General features: G+C 38.2%; 1 protein-coding gene across 1 annotated transcript in view; it reads right to left on the bottom strand.

The window, feature by feature from the left end:
- The window catches only part of LOC103769845 (supervillin-like), a gene marked incomplete at its 3' end in the record, with an annotated part of 62,716 nt that overhangs the window by 6,520 nt on the left and 37,182 nt on the right, over positions 1-19,014 (bottom strand). The window contains 15 exon segments of the mRNA XM_008937084.1: positions 31-307; positions 643-787; positions 889-1,064; positions 1,923-2,068; positions 2,192-2,339; positions 2,824-2,960; positions 3,715-3,870; positions 5,096-5,268; positions 5,449-5,626; positions 6,207-6,293; positions 6,376-6,465; positions 9,129-9,279; positions 13,703-13,771; positions 14,339-14,416; positions 18,381-18,510. Coding sequence (XP_008935332.1) covers positions 31-307; positions 643-787; positions 889-1,064; positions 1,923-2,068; positions 2,192-2,339; positions 2,824-2,960; positions 3,715-3,870; positions 5,096-5,268; positions 5,449-5,626; positions 6,207-6,293; positions 6,376-6,465; positions 9,129-9,279; positions 13,703-13,771; positions 14,339-14,416; positions 18,381-18,510 — 2,141 coding nt within the window.

Genomic DNA, 19,014 nt, shown 5'->3' with positions numbered 1-19,014 from the left:
CAGCAGGATGAAATGGAATTGATCACTAACCTGTGGTGCTCACCATGTACTTCCACTTCACCACATATGTGTCTCCCTCATGGAACTGCCCTATACTTTGCTTAGGCAGTCTACTATAATCGAATTCCAGGATGTGCCAGACATCCACAGATGCAGTGATAATTTCAAACTGCCTTCCATCTTCTCCTGCCACAAGTCCATAGCCCCGGCCAATATTCATTCCATCCAAGACTGTGCCTACAGTTGTTTGGGGCACAGCTACCATTAGCATGACATCATATGGTTTAGAGTCAGATCTGGATTCTTCCTGTCAAAAAAACCACAGAAGAGATTTCTTTGAGCAGTTTTTTTCTTCTTACCACACAGTTCTACTCAAACAGTTTCACTCCTGGGTATTTCAGTAGTTTGATATTTTGTCATCATTTGCTGCTTTGTCAAAGCCACCTTGGCAGTATTCACTGAGCTGCATGGCACGAATAGAAAGCGACCCTGTGGGTTCACTGTAGGTGGTGATGTTCTGACCCCTAGGGCAAAGCCCACAAGATAAAGAAAGTGCTCTGGATCCTTGAGTACAAGCTTCCCTGGTTTCCATTCCAGCTAGGTCATCTAAGTTGAAATACCTAGCATGCTTATTTTATGCACCTTCTGGTGAAGCGATTCACTAGCATTCTTCTCATTGAGTTTCTTCAGCTCTGTCCAATCAAGAAACTTTTCTTTGAACAGTATAGTCTCGTTATGTTCTGTGAGCCTGCCAAACACAGCCCAGTCTGGGCGTCCTTGTCCCTTTCTGTACAGGGGAACAAAAGAAATAAAACCAAATTAAACACCGTGAAATAGAGGCAAAAAACCCCAAGTTTCTGCAAGGAGATCAAACTCAAGTTTTGATACCTGGGTATGAGGGGATTGCATTCCCCTGGGTCCAGAGGATTTATGTCACAATTGGAGTAGTCAAAGGTGCCATTCCACAAGTGTTTTGCCAGCTGGAATGCCACTTTTCTTTGTGCTAAAGTAACTTCCTTCCCATGCCATACATATACTTCACTGCCAAAGTCAAACACCAGCACCTAAAAACCAAACCAAAACAAACAAAAAACACACTACCATTATGTTAGGTAATACCTTCATCTTCCAGTTTTCTAGTGGTGCAAGCTGACGGTGCATTGAACACAAACTCCTCCAAATATCTGAGCTCCTGCAGTAATGCTAACAACTAGCACTCAATGCAAGTCAAGCCAAGGCAGTGGTCTGCACTGCAATGTGTCTAATTGTTGAGCATCACTGGAGACATTGAGAACGCTATGAGGGGCATCTTTAGGTAGTAGCTAGGTCACTGGCAGATTAGAGAGGTCTTTCCTACTAAAATCTTGATTTAGTTCCTGACCAGTTACAGCAGTTTTCACCAACATTTAGATGTCTCCTTTGTCCTGCAGCTGGGAAGGCTGACAGAACATACAGCATGGGTATGTGGTTCAGCAAACAGCTAGCAACTGTAACACTTTCAAGAAAATGCATTGTGTCTGATACTTTCCATTTTGGAAATCTGCTCTCATTTCTACTTAGATGAGTGAAAATAGCTGTTTGAAAGAGAAAAGTCTGCTAAGGGTAGACATAAAAATGCTTGAGTGGGAAAATAGGTTTTTCTTTTGTTTTGTTTTTCTGAAACTCTACCTGTTTTGCACTTCATGACTTTGGAGTGAGCCACTGCTGATCAAAAGATTTACACTTCCTAAAATAGCATTTCACTATAAAGGTAACGATCTAATTTGAGACCTGAAGCACACTCTAGACAGTAAAGTGTTCGGAAGCTTTTCAGAAACACAGAGGACCTAGTTTCAGTGATCCTCTCCATGGGCATTTGCAATCACTGAAAGCTGTTATGTATGTTCCTGCACTTACCACAGGAGCAGTAAGTGGCACGATACCTCTTTTGGCTGTAGCAGGGTACATTTTGGCACCTTTCCCCAGTAGTCATCCTCAGGAATAAGTTTATCCTCTACGAGGCGATAAATGCAATTTGTTTCTATTATTGCAGCTTCATACATTTCATCTTCTTCAGGACTTCCAGCAGCTTAAGGAAAAGATTGTCAAAAAAAAAAAAAAAAATAACATCCAACTATTGTTACTGCAGAGAACCTACTCAACTATTTTACTGTGATAAAACATCAGATACTGTAACTGTAAGGATGCTTACACTGGTAATTTGTCTGTCCACCAAGGAGTTTCCAGAAGTCTTTGGCTGCATGGGTATGGGTATTTATTCCTTCTTCTATAGTCTGTATATAAGAAGCTCTACAGCCAAGTTCCCTCTTTGTCTGAATTAAAGTTGCAAGTTCTGATGCCTAAGAGATTAACAGTTATCTGAACAGGACTGCTTAAGTCTTTGGAATATTTGTGCATATCTTGTTCAGGGAGAAGGCAAAAGTAGATATGTTATAACAGAGCAAATAGCAGGAGAAATGGTTATTTGTTGCACTAAATAGACACTAGAGAAAAATTCACAGAAATACATTCATTCTTTCATTTGCCTTAAAACCAGGCTATCTTAATGAACACAGGAATAAAGAGGACATCCTGCAATTCAGACTATTTTTTGTTTAGTTTGAGTGCAAATCTGTTTCCTGAGGATATCCCTTCTCTTGCAGCTTCCCAGCCTACACGCTCCTATGTCAGCTTTCATTCAGTTCACAGCCTAAAACATATTTATCTACCTGTTGCTGACGCGCCACTTTTTGAGACAACTGGCACCAAGGCTCCATTACATCAAAGAGACATACACTGTGACCATTCTAAAAATAAAGAATAAAAACCCCAGCTAGTACTAACCTTTGCTTTTTCTATGACATTTGCAAACTCTCCTACCCATAAGTAACAGAAATGTGGAGTTAACAACAGGAAACAGTCTCCACTGTTCAGTGACGAGGCCCTTGGTTCAACTAATCTTGTCTGAACATGTCTTCTTCCTAAAAACAAAACAAAGCTAATTATAGTCCTTTGACTATTGCTATCAAATGCCAAGATCTAATTTGTTTTGAATGAAACACAAACAATCCCAGCACGTTTAGCAAAATATATGGCAACAGAATGTTAAAGAGGAATTAAAAGAATACTACAGTGGAAAAAGGTTTTACTCACAGGAAACAAAAAAAAAGTTGCCTCCTATCAACTAGTATTTCTATTACTTTCTGTTCTTGCTTTAACAACTGTGTGTCCTTCTGGAAAGAAATTAATTAAGAAAATGGAAGACAGCAGCCGAGTTCCAGAATCCTTTACATTTGCTTAAGTGAAGCTATGGCACAGTTTCTGTAGGTAGTAAAATGTTTTAAGGATTTCACCTTGCCAAAAAAACAGCTATGATTTTGTAGAATCAGACACATTACTACGCTCTATAAGGGGAAGCAGAGCAAGCACATTGTCATATAATTTCCAGGTTATACTGAGCACTGGATGAACGGGACAGTTCAAAAACTTCTACAGGAGATAGGTAGAATTCATGAAATATTCTCTTTTCTCCCTGGAACATACCCCAGTGGCCACAGTGCACACCTACTTGTAAGGCTTTGCATTTGTCATACAGTTCTCACACACTCTTTTAGCTTTTGGACATAAAACTTGATCTGGAGATCTAGATCAAGCTAAGCATCCAACTGTGGTGGCAACTCCCATATGTTACAATCAGCCTATTCTGTATGGAAAGTGAAAGCAATTGCAACATACCTTTAATTTGCAGCAGCATTAGCTTCTTGTATGGCACAGCACTGTTGTTAGAGTTCTGCTCCGTTAGATTCACACTCCGCAGGCTAACATTGCTGAAGTTCTCTTTGCTTGCTAAGCCAGCAAGTGCTACTTCTGAGAAATTTGAGTTTGCAGACACTTGGACATAAAAAAAAGTTGTAGAAAAACACACGAAACAAAAAAAAAATTAAAAACAATTGATTGTTGCATTAAAAAAAAAAATATTCCCCCATTATTTCCAGTTTTTTTCCTCAAAAGCAACAGCAAAACCAGGCTGAACTCAGATTAACTGCTAGCCCAAAGGCTTTGTGGATTTAGTAGTACCTAAGTTTCTAGATACCATCTAAGAGTCAACTGTCACTGTCAGAATTAAGTTATTTGGCAGAAATACCAACTTTGCTAGGAAATGTCTTACCCAACGTTTTGTGAAGTATTGTGGAGATCTTCAATGCCTTAGAACTGATTAACAATAAAAGACACAAGAGTAGTGGTCAAGTTCAGTTAACTGAAATTCCCCTCAAATTTGTCTCAGTCAGTGTGATGCAACAGCCATTTACATTTTAAAGTCTTAGTCATGTTTTACTGTAAACTTAGGCAAAAGTAGTCAAGAATTTAGGCTTTATTTCTCAACGAAGAAGACAGAGCACTTTATGAATTTATAAGTAAGAAATGCTTCTCATCAAATAGCAACAAAATATTACACACATAATTAGTGTTTTCATCAGTACAGGCAACGTTTAAAGACAATCTCCATTTATTCAAATGCAGTAAGGAAAATTTGTACCTGATGTGGTAAAAGCAGCTTGACAAACCTTTGAAAAAATTTTACAATAACATTTCTTGCTCTCCATTTGGTTGTCAGCAGAAAGCAATGTCAGAAGTAAAACACAAAGCCCTGCCATAGAACACTGATGCTTTATGGAAATTAATCTTTTGGAGTCCAGAAGGCCAATTCCAATTCCTTAGAGAAAACTAGGACCCAAAATTGAAACTGGTGTACCTGAACAAAACTTTATCTCTTCTTGTCAGCTCTTCCCTCCAGCATAACATAATGGTAGATCTGCTTTCCTGTGTCTCCTGTCCTCACTCTGCAGAAGCAGTGGCACTCTCTCTCTGCACTAGATGACTGTGCTAAAAATAAATAATTTAGCCTATGCACATGAGGTGGCTGTAGGAAATTACATATGCCCTTCTCTCCAGGCCTCCTACTAGATAGTCTGCATACAACATTATACCTCCATCAATTTATTCCCTCCCAGAGAATATGTTCCAATCCTTCAGTTATGGTTTTGGTGTTGAGATTTTTTTGTCTTGAATTGAAATAGCAAGACAGTGTCTTGTACAAATCAACCTGTTGGCTTACTTTTTTCTACTTTCATCCGCTTTGACTCCATGAAGGCAACATTTAGTCTTTGCTCAGTATATTCGTGAAGAATATCTTCTCTTGCTGCCAGCATTTTCAGGGGGTTTCTCGAGGACTGGACTCTGCGTGTAGGCCTAACTGCACGTTTGTGCTCTGCTACAGAAGATATTAACCTGAAAAACAAGCAGTGTCTATAATCTTTGGTTAATTTTCTTAGTCAGAATCATCTAATGTAAAGAGATTTACTTTAATTTGGGGTGTGATATGTGTGACTTAAAGCTGAACATTTTGACCACCACCCCTATGTCTGCATTCATAACAACGGAAAATAACCCTAACCAAACAGTTCTTACTTTGGTGCATAAGGATCAAAGATGGCATCAAAGTCCTCATCAAGGTCCAAAGGCACTGAGGAGGAAGGGAAATCCACATGGCGATAAAATTTGGAAAACGTTTCATCATCATCCAGCTTCATAACCTCTTTCACAGATTTTCCTGTAACTGTCAGCACTGTATCTTGCATTCCAGCAACTGTAGGAAAAAAATACCTCACTCAATTAAAAAAAAGAACTATACTAGTTTCTAACTGCAGAAAAGGTAAACATGGCTTATTTGGTCATTGTTGGGGTAGCACTTTTTTGGGGTGTTTTGTTTTTTCTCCCTTCTGCCATAGAGTCAGCTTTCAAAAAGGTAGGAAGGTGAATGAATTGTGGCTTGGGAGCAGCTCATTGCCCTGTCTTGATTTTAATAAGATTAAACTACATTTAAAGCTGTTTGACTGTATATGGCAATATGGTTCAGATTGGCTGCATGCTTTTAAGAAATTCTGCTCTCAAGCAGAATGTATACGTTGTGTAGAGGAAGATGAAAAGTTATTTTGGCATTTGTCATTTATTCTATTGTACATTTATAATGCAATAGCATATGGTTTTTCTGTCAAAATTTTGCAGAGACAGAACCACAAAAATAAACTGTGTGATCAGTAAGCGCAGTCTGAACAAAGCAATACACACTTTCTGTTAACAGATATTTTAATTAAGAGGTACTTGAAGCAATTTGCTGAAGTTGCAGTGAGTGTGGACACATTTTCATTTTCAGTAACTCTACCAACCTTTGTTGTTCAGCCTTCCCAAGAACGACTCCAGTTTGTCAAGCTTCATATCCGATTCTAATTGCATATCAGGCCTGGCTTCAATTTCTAAGCAAACCAGAAAGTAAAAGTTGTTAATTGACAGGAAGTAAGAAAGCCCAAACCTATTACAGTCATTTTTATTCCTTACCTTCCAAGGGTTTTGTAACGGGAGTGGTAGACTTCTGCCGGTTACTGAAAGGGGCTGCTACTGGTGTCAGGGCGCTCGGAGAAGCCAGGCCTGTGTAAGAGCAGAGAACACAGAAAATGCAGACCTGGGTGAGCCCATCTTTCCAACAGTGATGGAAGGGGAATCTATTTAGGGAAAGCAGACAAGCATGCCACTTCCTACAGTCAGCCATACTTCCCCAGGCTCCAGAACCGTTGTCTTAGGGATGGCAAAGTGTATTGCCCTGCCTGCTCCTTAAATCAACAGCAGCCTCAGAAACCGTCCCGCTCACAAGAACCAAGCTTTGTTTCCAAGTGTCTGTAAGCAGGCTAACACGAGATACGTGCTTGCTCTTGTACAGTCATTTCCCTTGATTTCGAGGCAGCAACACAGTTCACTTAGTCTACATTGTGGACTCCAGTTCTTCCACAAGCCACAATTTGAAAACTTGAAGCTGTTCTGAACACAAAGATATGGTTAGCAGAGAAACTACCAAGGTCTTGGCTGGTACCTTCACCACCACCACTACCTCATCCCCTGCTTTTTAATTAGCCCGTCTCTGTTACATAGCAGGACGCATCTGACCTGTGAATGCTGTCCCTGGATTAAGCAGTTGTTCTTGGGCCCTGCTGTGTTTTTAAGAACATGTGGGAATAGAAGCAGAAATGGAAGTTTGAGTCCCCACCATATCAGGCAGTAATCCCTCCTTTTGTTGCACTCTCCTCCCTCCTTTTCCGCAACTATCATAAAGAAATTAATTCTGGAGCTGCTGGATAAAATAAGATGATATTTGTTCTTTTCATGTAAATCTATGTTGCTCCAGTAAGAGAAATGACACTTTACAGTTTCCTGGTTTTTACTAGGTAGAAAAGCATACTGAAGCAAAGAATTGCATCTGTCACCTCTTGTTGATTAGACTTTTGGTGAATGGGGAAACAGACGCTTAAACTTTCCTCTAACATCTGTTTTTCACTTAGCCAAATCTTACTAATTACTAAGCCACGTAAGTTTAAACCTTTATTTATTTTGATCAGACTAAACCAGTATTGTGCTGTGAGAATATATACTCCCTACATTTCTACTATCTTTACTGCAACTCCTAGCAAGTCATAATTATCAAACAGTAAGACAGATTTACAATATAATCAAATCGCTTTTCCACAAACAATTTCAGGAGGTTTTAAGTCAAGTAGTAGAACCTTCATCAAGACATATTTGAGAGGACACAGCTCTTAAGCAGCTCTCCCAGCGCTTAATCCACAAGACCACACAGAGAATTGCTTCAGATGTTAGTAAAGAATAACCTTCCAATTAGGACTGAAAAATTTTCAGCCATAAGAACCAGTTAAAATACAGCATCTGTGCACATGTATATAATAAGGATTTACTTCTGCATTGCTTTCTCAGCATCTCTTAAATTAAAAACTTCTCATGAAAATTTATTCTTTCAGGCAACAAAAATAGCACAACTCTGAACAAAACCCCACTTGGGCTACTTTTACTGATGCCACTGTCACTGATTACCTTGTTTCTCCAAAAGAATGATCACAGCACCTGGAGAGACCGTTTCAAAGTATTTTTCTTTTCCCCTAAGACAAGCAAATGCTATCACTTTCTATTCCTTTCCAAAGACCAATCTACTTGGAAAAAAAAATAAATCTCAAAAAGCAGTCTGTGGACAACAGAACACTTTTTCTTGGAGACCCTCCAAAATAGGTTAGTCTTTAAGCAGTGACCACTGGTGTTTGTAGCAGCAAAAATCCACAAACAGCCACTAAAATATATTACTAATAGATATAATTCTTAATACCACATATCTATCTATTTGCCAAAACAATGTGGCCTGGACTGCAAATAAGACTTACTCCCCATTGCAAAACTGCCCACACCCCACAATGTGGTGTGTTTTTGTTTTTGTTTTTTCTGATGGTTGTCATTGAACTCGAAGTTCATTGTTGTTGTATTTAATAACCAAGTTTTTGTAACAAAATAAAATTTACTATTCGTTAGCCACAAGAGATCACTTTAGGTGCCTGCATTCCAAAGCTATCATCTTCCCAGATGTGCTACATGAACAGCTATATTTCTAATATGGACAGCCTTAAGACATTCCTGTCCACTTCAGAAGAATGATTGCATCTGGAAACAGTGACTGAATTCAAGAGATCCCCAAAATACCAACATCGCTCCCTTGTCATTTCTACTCCCTGGTTCTATGCAGAAATCTGTTCAGTGATTTCTTCAGCCAAACACAACACTTCAAGTTGATGTCCAAAAGAGCATACATAAAAATAACATGTGCTTGCTAAATAATCCCCGTGACCCTAGGAGTAAGCTAAGTGTCAGCAACAGCAACAACTAGATTTCCCAACTTTTCTCTGGACAGTGCACCTGGGTTTTCAACAGAAGAATAAACAAAGAAGAATAATCCACCTGTACCCTCTTGGTATATTAGAAGGAAAAGCAAAATATATGACTGTTCAAGTGACTGGCTACCACCAGTCAGAGCCCAGTAATAAATGGATGGCAGTGCAACAGTGCAGAAAAAAATGGATCAATACCAAAGGCCACAAGAAGCTCGAATGAACAGCCTCATGACATGATACTCAGCTGAAGATAAACAGTCCTCCTCTTGATAAACACGGATACTGTTTCTGCATAGCTTTAGCCTGACTTTATTTTGACTAGACAGATAAGCAGTGGCTTATTTATATTGGGATCATTTCATCACTGACCTTTTTTTACCATTCGGCCAGCTACAGTGAACTGTGTGGAGTCATTGGCTGCTCCTTTACCCTTGGACTTCCAGGCTTCTTCTCGAGCTGTAATCAGGTGTTTCCTTTCTTCAATGGTCATTTGACTCTCCTGGTTATCTGCCATTCTCTGCTTTTGGGGGGAAGAGAGAGAGATATGTTTAAAAACGATAAACTGACCAGGATATAGCAAAAGACTGGATGAACATTTCAACTGCCAGCTGTAGAGGGAAGAGAAAAGGAGAACAAGCTACTGAAGTAAAGGCACAGGCAGAGCTTATTGACACCAACCATGAGAAGCTTCATTGTCTTGCTGCCCCATTACACTGTGAAGATAAGGTTTTGGTCTATGCTTTTTGACCTTCTCTTGAAACTACTAGCCAAGGCAAATAGCATTGCTCTAAGCAAAGCAAACCATTTACTCCACATATAATTTTCCAGACCTTGATCTTCTGAAGCATGACTTGTTACACTAAGTGAGATCACTAAAACAACTCTCAGCGGTTGTTTTCAAGTGTGCAAATCTGCAGGTGGCACAGGGAATAACAATGAAGAAGAGTAACCTCAGTCAGTGATTGCTGATTCTCTCTTACAATAACGCAATTCTCCAGGCAGGATTAGCAGCCTTAGCTCTCCAGAGGCCACTCACTTAGTTCCTATGTTAGCTTGCTCTACTGAATATTTTTCCAATGACTGTGAACACCATCTCCTCCCTGGTCACACTTTTGCTTTCCTATAGAGGGTAGCAGCCAACTGCTTGAGTGATTGGAATCAGCCAGGAGTACTATCTTGGTGCCCTCCTAACACCCAGGATTGAGGACAGTACATTAAATAGGAAAGAAACTGAATTTACACACTCTGCTCTAGCTAGCTCAGACAAAAGAAATGTTGTTTCAATGCACTTATTAAAAAGAAGCAACAGTTCAGGGATTATACTGCATAGAAATCAAGCGTAAAAGTATTTTTAGTGCATGGGAATGTCAACTCTAGAATTACTTCTGAATTGTGTTCTAGCAGAAAGCAGAAACAAGCATTTTTTTGAATAAAAGATTTTAAGCTGTTCCAGTGGGCAAAACATCTTTGGAGTTCCTAAAAAAAAAAAAAAATCTGACTGGACATGTATGTTACAAAACTCAGAGCAATTCCACATTAGATCTCTTCCTAATGTGAACAAAAAAAAAAGAAAAATTGGATAGGAATTCCTAATCCATTTAATTTGCCATAACAGTCCTGGTGAAAAACAACAGTGTATACGATGACTAAAAGTAATAGTTTTCTATACCTATAAAAATAACATGAGTCAATGCACCTGTCAAAAGAAATTTCAACAGGCTTTTAACTGCAAATTTTATTTTCAATAAGAAAAAGAAATGAAGATATAAAAGATGAATAAAACTCAAAATTCTAACTGTGACATTTTGATGAGGGTAGCTAAAGATCCCAATAATAAGCTGAAATAAGAATTAGTGTATCAAGAATAAATAAAAGCTTAGGAAGACAACAGCTCCAATGTAATTTTTTCCATGAGAACAAAAGGGTGGTGACATTCAGTGAAATATCCTCATTTATAATGAAAATGACATCCATGTGTTCATTGGTATCTGTTCTTCTAGACAAATTCTAAATTCCTAAAATGAAGTGAAACAGAAAAATCAGAAGAACTGGCATCCAACAAAATGAAATAACTGGAATAGGAGGTGCTCCAAACACTACTAATGAACTTAAAAGCCATTGAAAACAGAAAAATATATAGGACTGGTAAAGGCTCAGGTGGGAACAATGTTTAGAAGTAAAACTAAAGCATCTAGGTACAGGTCACACAAGCTGTGTGTTGTTCCAGACTCATGGGAAGACTGCTGTAAGACAATCAATGCAGAATCAAAGCACAGGCGTGCAATTAATGCCATTCCACATGGCATTAGGGAAAACAGGTTTAATCAAAATGGTAAGTTTGATGAGATCAAGTGTGATTAAATATGTTAACACTGTTGCCTCTGATTTCTTTAATATATTTGACTTAATCACAGAAGACATTTAAGGTTTTTTGAGCAATATAAAAAGATAGTGGAGCTTACAGGCTGCAAGCTAGTTAACTAACTGAAAAATTATTACTAAACAAAAAAGAGCCATAAAGTGATCTGGCTCATCACAATTCTGATCAAAATATTTTCAGATATATTGAAAAAAGATGTAGTTCTGCTGAGAAGACCCTCAGGATTACACCAGCATAAAGAAGAAACAATCACATAGACTGGTAAAAAAAGCTTATCAGAAATACCTAGTGAATGAGGCTTTTAAGATAAACGTTATTTGAAAAGGGAAACAAGCAAAAACCAGCCAATTAGGAAGACAGAAAAAGATGGAAAAAATTGCCATGGGACAATTGTTCTGAACAGAACATCTGCACGGCAATAGCTCCTTTATTGCCAGCCTCTACACGTCTATCCAAGATGCTGACAATTTTGAAAGATTACAGGAAAAAGCTAAAATACTTTTTCAATTTTTGAAAAAAAAAAAAAAAAACTCAGATTAAATCAGACAAGCTTTTATTTTTTACTGATGAGAGGGTTAAGAATAAAGTTTTACCCAGCAAAAATAATTACACATGAAAAATTACTTAATATTGAAGTGAATTTTCTGTATGTTGACAGTTCAGAATAAAGACCATGTCTTTTTCTAAAAGATCTGTTTTAAGTCTTAAAAAGAGTTATAGACGGTGCTGCTAGAACAGTCAGAAACAGGGATTACTTTTCTCCCACTGCCTGACTAGGTTGGACGATACTGATCACTGCAACAGATTTCTTGAGGTGTTCCAGTACTCCACTGGTATTCCACTGCTTTTGCAGTGTCAGTTCATGCTAAGGAATGGCTCACATGTAGGCAATGCTCCATTTTCTATCCTACAATTTTCCAGTTCAAGCAGTGTCTCCTTTAGGTCACAAGAACACAACTGAGTGTGGTCTGTTAGCATGCTAGTTTGCTGTTCAGGGAAATTTGTTTTGTTTTGTTTTTAAATGAAAGTAGTATGAGAATTCATGGTTTTCTATTTTGGAGATCAAGACTGCCCCTGCTTGGGGGTGTCCAAATCAAGAACAAACATAAAAAATGTGTTTTTCAACAGGGGGATCCATGTAAAACTAACTAACGTTATCAATTATGTAAAAGAAGAATCCAGAAAGTATCTATTTGCTTGTTACCACAAGTAACTTGTCTAGTTTAGGCTTGTAAGACACAGAAAGCACAAGAAGAATCCAACAGCTGTGTAAGTATGGAAAAGTTTCTGCCTTTTTTCTCTCTGCAACTTTACGTGAGTGCTGTTATAAGAAGAAGACTCAAATGCAAATGCATAGCTTTCTGTCCAAAAGTGGTCTGAGCAAAACAGAACATAACTCGTGTTTGGTACAAACTGAAAAACAATTAACTGTGCCAGAAAAAAAATCAAATCTGTAGGCAGCTTGGCACTACATTAGAAGTAAGCAGCTTTCTAAGAGAGCAGGATGCAGCTCACCACAGTCAACAGAAAGATGAATACTTTTTGGGTGCTTTTGGGTGCTGTTTTTTTAAGACAGACGGGATACAGAGTCCAGTGAAGGACCTCCTCTCATTACTGGAGAGATATTATCTTAGGCTAGATATTTTCCTTCTAGATACACAGAGCTGGCAACCTTTGTTGCAACAAAATGAATAGGTGATTTGAAGTAATTAGCAATAAAGCTGTATTAAATCCAGAGCTTACACAGAAGAGGTGACACTAACACATTTCAGGTACTAGCCCCAAATCTCATTTTTAATTAAAAAAACATCAGAGTAAAAGGTCATCCTTGAAAACAGCTATGAAAGTGAAAATGGTAAATATCAGTAGTCAAAATTTTTATCATAGTTCCAACAGCCTGTTTCATAACCATCACCCTCTGTTCTAGCAGTGAGTGTCTGCCCCTTGGATTCACTGCCATTACACAGGCTGGTCAGAATGCTCCTCACATGTGACAGACACTGTATTTTGTGTGGGAATGAAGAACCTAATGCATTCCTTGTAGTATGACAACCACAGATCTGAGCTGGGAAGCAAGTGATAAGGAGGTGTAAAAAGGCAGAATTTGATTTGCATAGATCTATTGAGACTTTCCAGTGAACTCCTTCATTTCTTGTGGATTTTCTTCCATTTGTTTCTTTGCCCACTCCTGCCTTTGCTTTTTTTTACCTCTGATCATGTGAAAGAGTTACTGTCTGCTCACATCAAAATCCAGTATTTTACTTCTGCTCAAAGACCACTTTGTTATGTTTACATTTCTCATTATCTATTGATTCTTCATAAGTAAGTTCTTCAAATTGTTTATGGTGGGAATGCAGAAGTATAGACATGATTTTGAGAAGCACTTCACATGAAGCTTCTGTAACAGTTACTGGACCAGCAGCAGAACTCTATTCCTAAGCAAACACAAAGTTAACTCTGTTGTCACAAGTTGCTTTGGGAATGTGCATCTTAGATCTTAATGTATGTTTCTGTCTTGCTCCTTCCTCCAGTATTTAAATAGGCAGTTTATACAGCATTTCACCTTCCATCTCCAAGGATGACGTTCATCAGAAACCAGAGAGCTTGATTCTTTCAAACTAGAATTACAGACCTTAAAGGAAGAAAGAGAGAGAGAAGTAGGAAGATAGGACAGTCAGAGAACAGAAACAGGATGTGCAAAGGCAAAAATCCTTTAGACAGGGACTAAGGAAAAGCACTATAGGAAAGTCACCTTTGAAAAAAAGCAGCTTTTTTTTTATAGTCAATAAATTAGATGATTTTATGTCTTACTCTGTATATGCAAATTACTTACAGAGAAGTCAGGGTACAGAGTATTTTATTCTAAAACAAATGCTGTGCAATTACATCTTCCTCCTTTTATATATCCTTCTTAATAGCTTACAAGTTTTCAGTATTATAGTGAATGGAGTAACATCCCATTTACTTTCTCATTTATACAGTCTAACAGATACAGAGTTTTTAGAAAAGCAGCCATAAGAGAAACACTAGCAGAAGGCATATTGAAGAGTACACAGCATAGTGGCATAATACTCCATTTCTTTAAGCAGCATTTAGTCAGCTGCTGAATTAAGAGGACATTTTCTGATGTAAAAAACAACTGTCAAAATGTGCTTACTTGAAATTGTTGAGCATTTAAATTGTGTGGACTTTTGCTCACCTGATTAATAGGTAGAAAAGGATGAAATTTATGGAGAGCAGATATAACAGGAGAGTAAGTAGAAGCATATACAGGTTCCTATGGCAAGGACAGAAGCAAAGGAATTAGAAAAGAACTGGACTATCAGAAATGGAGATGGAGCAGGGCGGGTAATAACTCATCTTTCCCAATTTCTTAAAATTAAGTAAATCTGAATCTTTTGATCTTCTGGATATGTGTTCCTTATTGCAAAGCCAGATATCAAAAATGTTGTAATATAACAGCATGTTTACCAAAGCCACTCCATGCAGGAATTAAACAGGTTAGCACCAATATCACTACAACTCAACACAGAGCAAAACAGCACAGTCAGAAAGATAGACTTTTCATATGCTGATAATTTTCATGTCTGTTTTCATGCACCATTAAACTGATGAACCATGTCAACCACAATGTGAATAACAAGCTAAATAACAAGCCATCTATTTTCTGGATGAAAGGGAAGAATGCTTACTAAAATTGGGATACTCAAAAGCCATCTGGAGGGAATTGCTAAGCCCACAGAACTCAGTGAAGGTGAGTTCACTGTTCTAAACAGAGCCTACAAATAACCCCTGCCTCAGAGCTGGGTTTACTCAAAGCTGATTAGACAGGGTTTATCATCTATAATTCTTCTTCCTTTCTATAGATTAAAGCAAATGTGGAACATCACACAGAATATGGGCAAATGCAGCTTGTTAGAGAGGCTCAAAATGAATCCTAATGATTAGAGTTTCAGTTTTGATTAGAACTGTATATGAGCACTTGGTAGATGCCATATATTAAATGGATAAAACTATTACCACAGCATAAGACTAATACTTTGCTTAGAGGTCACTTTTTAAGGGTTTACTCCCTTCAAGATTTTTACACACTTCATCTCTGAGTAATCTTGAATTGATTGTTCAGCTCTAGCCTTTAACACCAGTGCTGAGCAGCAATCCGAACTTGATATAAAAACTAAATGCATTTCAAATGTCATTCAGTGCTTTAATGTGACTGCAATGCAGCTGGTAATCACATTAATCAGGGACTCCATTAAAAATGTCTGATTATAAAGTAAGCATTTTCATTCCAGTAAGTCTTGTTATTTTGGTTCTAAGGAAGGATTTTAAAGTTAGTTAATTTTTCTACACATGACAAAACCCCAGAAACTGGAAGCCTTCCATCCAGCCAAAGATGATGAATACTAACATACTTAATCCAAAATATTTTTTCCCAAATAAAAGGTATTTTTATCCAGTAATACATTCCTCAGTGTACAGTTGTACCCCTGATGTTAGAACTATTCTTTGAATTGTCCATGTACGTTTTACCTTACATATAAATAATTCAAAAAGTCTCACAGCTTCCAACAAATTTTCCTCTTGTGTGCAGCAATCATCAAAACAGATACTGGACCTCCAAGTAAATCTCAGCGTCCCCCTCATCTGTGTCTTCCCGAGTTAATTCCTTAGTCCCTTTTCTTTGATTTTTTTTTTCCCATTTGAGGATGATCTGTCAGCTTTTCCATGAATTTTATGGGTTTTCTACAGTTTAGCCTACATATAAATGACTATAACACATCTGGAGAAATACCTTGTCATGCAGACAACTATGCAGAAGCATTTTGACTAGAAGTGATCAAACAGCTACTTCACATAACTATGTTACTATCAATCACCTTTTGTTGTTTCTAAGAAATCAAAATGTACTCTAATAAAGTTCTATTTTATACAGCTCTGCTTCAATAATCAGATCTTCAGGACAATTTAGACAGACACCTTTGCAGGTTTTCTTTTGTGTGTGCGTGTCTTTATAAAGTTTGACTACATTAACAGGAATGACATACTGCAACTAAAAACTTCAGGCATTATTTTGAACCAACAGTGCAAGGCAGAAGTTTACACATGCTTGCTGTTGATGCATGACTGCCATGTGTGGAAATTGTATTTTAACTAGCTCAAGACACGGTAATCAATACAATTCCTGCATTTTTATTGCAATCCAGGAATAGAAAGCTCTTCAGCAGAGCCTTCAGTGGCATACTGCTTCATGGTCCTCAAAGCATAATTGTCAGCACATTGATTAATTATCAATAATAGTATTTCCAGATTTAAGGGCAGCTGACATGGTATGTTGTAAGCAGTGTGGTCAACTTGGTGAAGCTTTACATCATTTATCATGTATCACATAACAAATCGGCATCACATATATCAATACAGTTCAGGGAGCTCTGTATCTACTAACAATTTTTTTTTCTTAGATATCCAAGACTTCACCTGTTGGCAGACATGCAAATCCTTTGATTTAGACTCTAAAGCCAAAAGCTAGCATGAACCAAAAGAGTGGGTGACCCAGTGTCACAGAAACTCCCACTGCTAGCGTTGTCACTTCAAAGCTTGTACCCTTCAAGCACTTCATGCTCGCTTTAAAAGCCTAACTTGTGCTCTGCTGAGTGAAGCTGCTGCACATGGTAACACAGAAGGGAGGATATGGGTACTGGAGAGCAAGAAGAAAGAACAAAGGTTTTGTCTCTGCCTAAATCTTGGCAACTGCTTAAAGCTTTTTCTCAACCCCATTGTCTTTAGCTGGAGTACATTTGTTATCTGATCTCAACAGTTGTCATTTTGGAGACTAGCCTGTTAAAAATGTGACTCCAATTTTGTTTTCCTCCCTGAAACTATGTTGGCTTTAGGACATCTTTCAAACTAGCAACAGGATTTTTGAGTAAGTCCAGAGGTCAAAACCAAAATAAAACCCATGAACTGAAAAAAAAAAAAAAAAATCAGCTTGTTTTTCTGTTCCATCAACACAGAACCACTGATGTGTCACATGCTTATGCACAGACTTATCATCACTAATCACTGGCAGTGTAGGAACTCCTTACTTGTAATATACTCATGGAACAGGAGACTTTTTGTTGTTCCTTGCCTATACTATTTAGGAGAAGCAGCATGTTCACAACCAAAGAACTGGATCCAAAGATGACTGTCCCCACTAGTAAAATTTATAACAAATTTTACCTTCACTTGTCCTCTGTGAAAATACTCCTTCAAAAATTAAAGGCTTTTTAAATAGCCTATTTTATCTGACACTGTAATTTTCAAAATACTGGAGTCAGAAGGGAAGCAAGTCTACATTAGTCCTGTGGTTTGAACCAGCAGTCCATTTTGAAGCAAATCTCCCAGTCGCCCTCACTTTCTGTGCTTTGGTTCCACTGCAGGATGCACAGACCTTTAGATGAAACTACGTCCTGAAGTGCACTCCTGGATTCCCACCTAACACCACAGCTGCTAACAGCAGTCAGGCCACGGGAGCAGACTAATTTCAGCCTGAAGCAAAGGAAGCAAGGCATGGATAGAAACTCTTCATCAGTAATTGTTCTGCTTTACAGATCCACACTGCTGAGCAACTAAACTTACATGTCTTGTGTATAGACAGAGTGCTAACAATGTGAACTTCCCTTTCCTCTACACCTTTCTACCCATCTCCCACTCTATTCACTAACATTGACAAGACAGATAAAATCCTTGTCAGATGGTTTTGGCTATCCACAAAGACCAAAGATTATGCAAGAAAATAAAGCCAAATGGATGGCTCATGAATACTCCGGTACCTGCATTTCCTCAGTGTTTCTAAGATCCAAACAAGTGGTACTCAAAAAAGTATATGCACAGTGACAACACAGACTTAGGAATCTAATATTTTTACAAGCTCACTCATACTAAACACCTGAAATTAAAATCTTAAGCCAATTTCATTGGGGTGGCATGGGGGCTGGAGGCTTAAATTCCAGAAGCCTTAGAGGTGCACTTACAAGTTCATAAGACAATGTAACGAATGTTTTACGTCCCAAGACAGCAAAGACATTCTGTTTTAAAGAGCTCTCATGCTGGGAGAACTGTTTCTTAAACAAGCCTCACAACAAGAGGAATAGCAGGAGCTAGTAGCTAATATTAGGCATGCCCGTCTAGCTGGATGCATCTTCAAAAGGCTGACATGTTTCGAGCAAGATGGTTTTTCCAAACAAGGATAGACTCACCTTCTTCAACAGCTGCTCAACTTCCTGCATCTGCGCGCTACGATCCGTCACAGACACTTTTGCATACTCCTGCTTTTTGCCAAGCCTGCTCTTCCAATCTTCTTCACCACTCTTCTTTAGCAATGCCAGCCTAGAAGAAAAAACATGCCAACAGGTAGCTTTAAACACCGTATCCTCAAAAGCTACCCTGATTGTTCCACTACTGCTGCATTCAAGAGAATGTGAAATTGAGTTTTCTAACATTAACTATAGTTATTTACATTTCATACACGTACACAAAGCTCACAAATGAGCACCAAGCCTTTACTGAACATGTTGAATGTGAATTATCTGTGAAAACACAGATATCTAAATCTGAGACAGGTATCCCAGTTAATTTGTACAGTCAGTGGAAATTGCCAGTATAGTCAAGGGAGACCAAGGTACAATGCAGATCATCCTAAAGTAGACATAAAACCAGATTAGATTAATCACTGTTTTTCCCCCTCCCTTCTGTTGATAAGGCACAGAGTGACTAGCTCAGCTATGGATGCTTATGCTGTCAATGTCCAAAGTTGAGAAGATGAATCCTACCTTTGGTCTTTACAAAATCATTTAAAAAGATATTTAAAAAATTATTTTCTCTAAAACCAAA

Source organism: Merops nubicus, unplaced genomic scaffold (assembly GCF_000691845.1).
Source record: "Merops nubicus isolate BGI_N331 unplaced genomic scaffold, ASM69184v1 scaffold20583, whole genome shotgun sequence".
NCBI classification, from domain to species: domain Eukaryota; kingdom Metazoa; phylum Chordata; class Aves; order Coraciiformes; family Meropidae; genus Merops; species Merops nubicus.
This window is presented reverse-complemented; position numbering and strand designations above follow the sequence as displayed.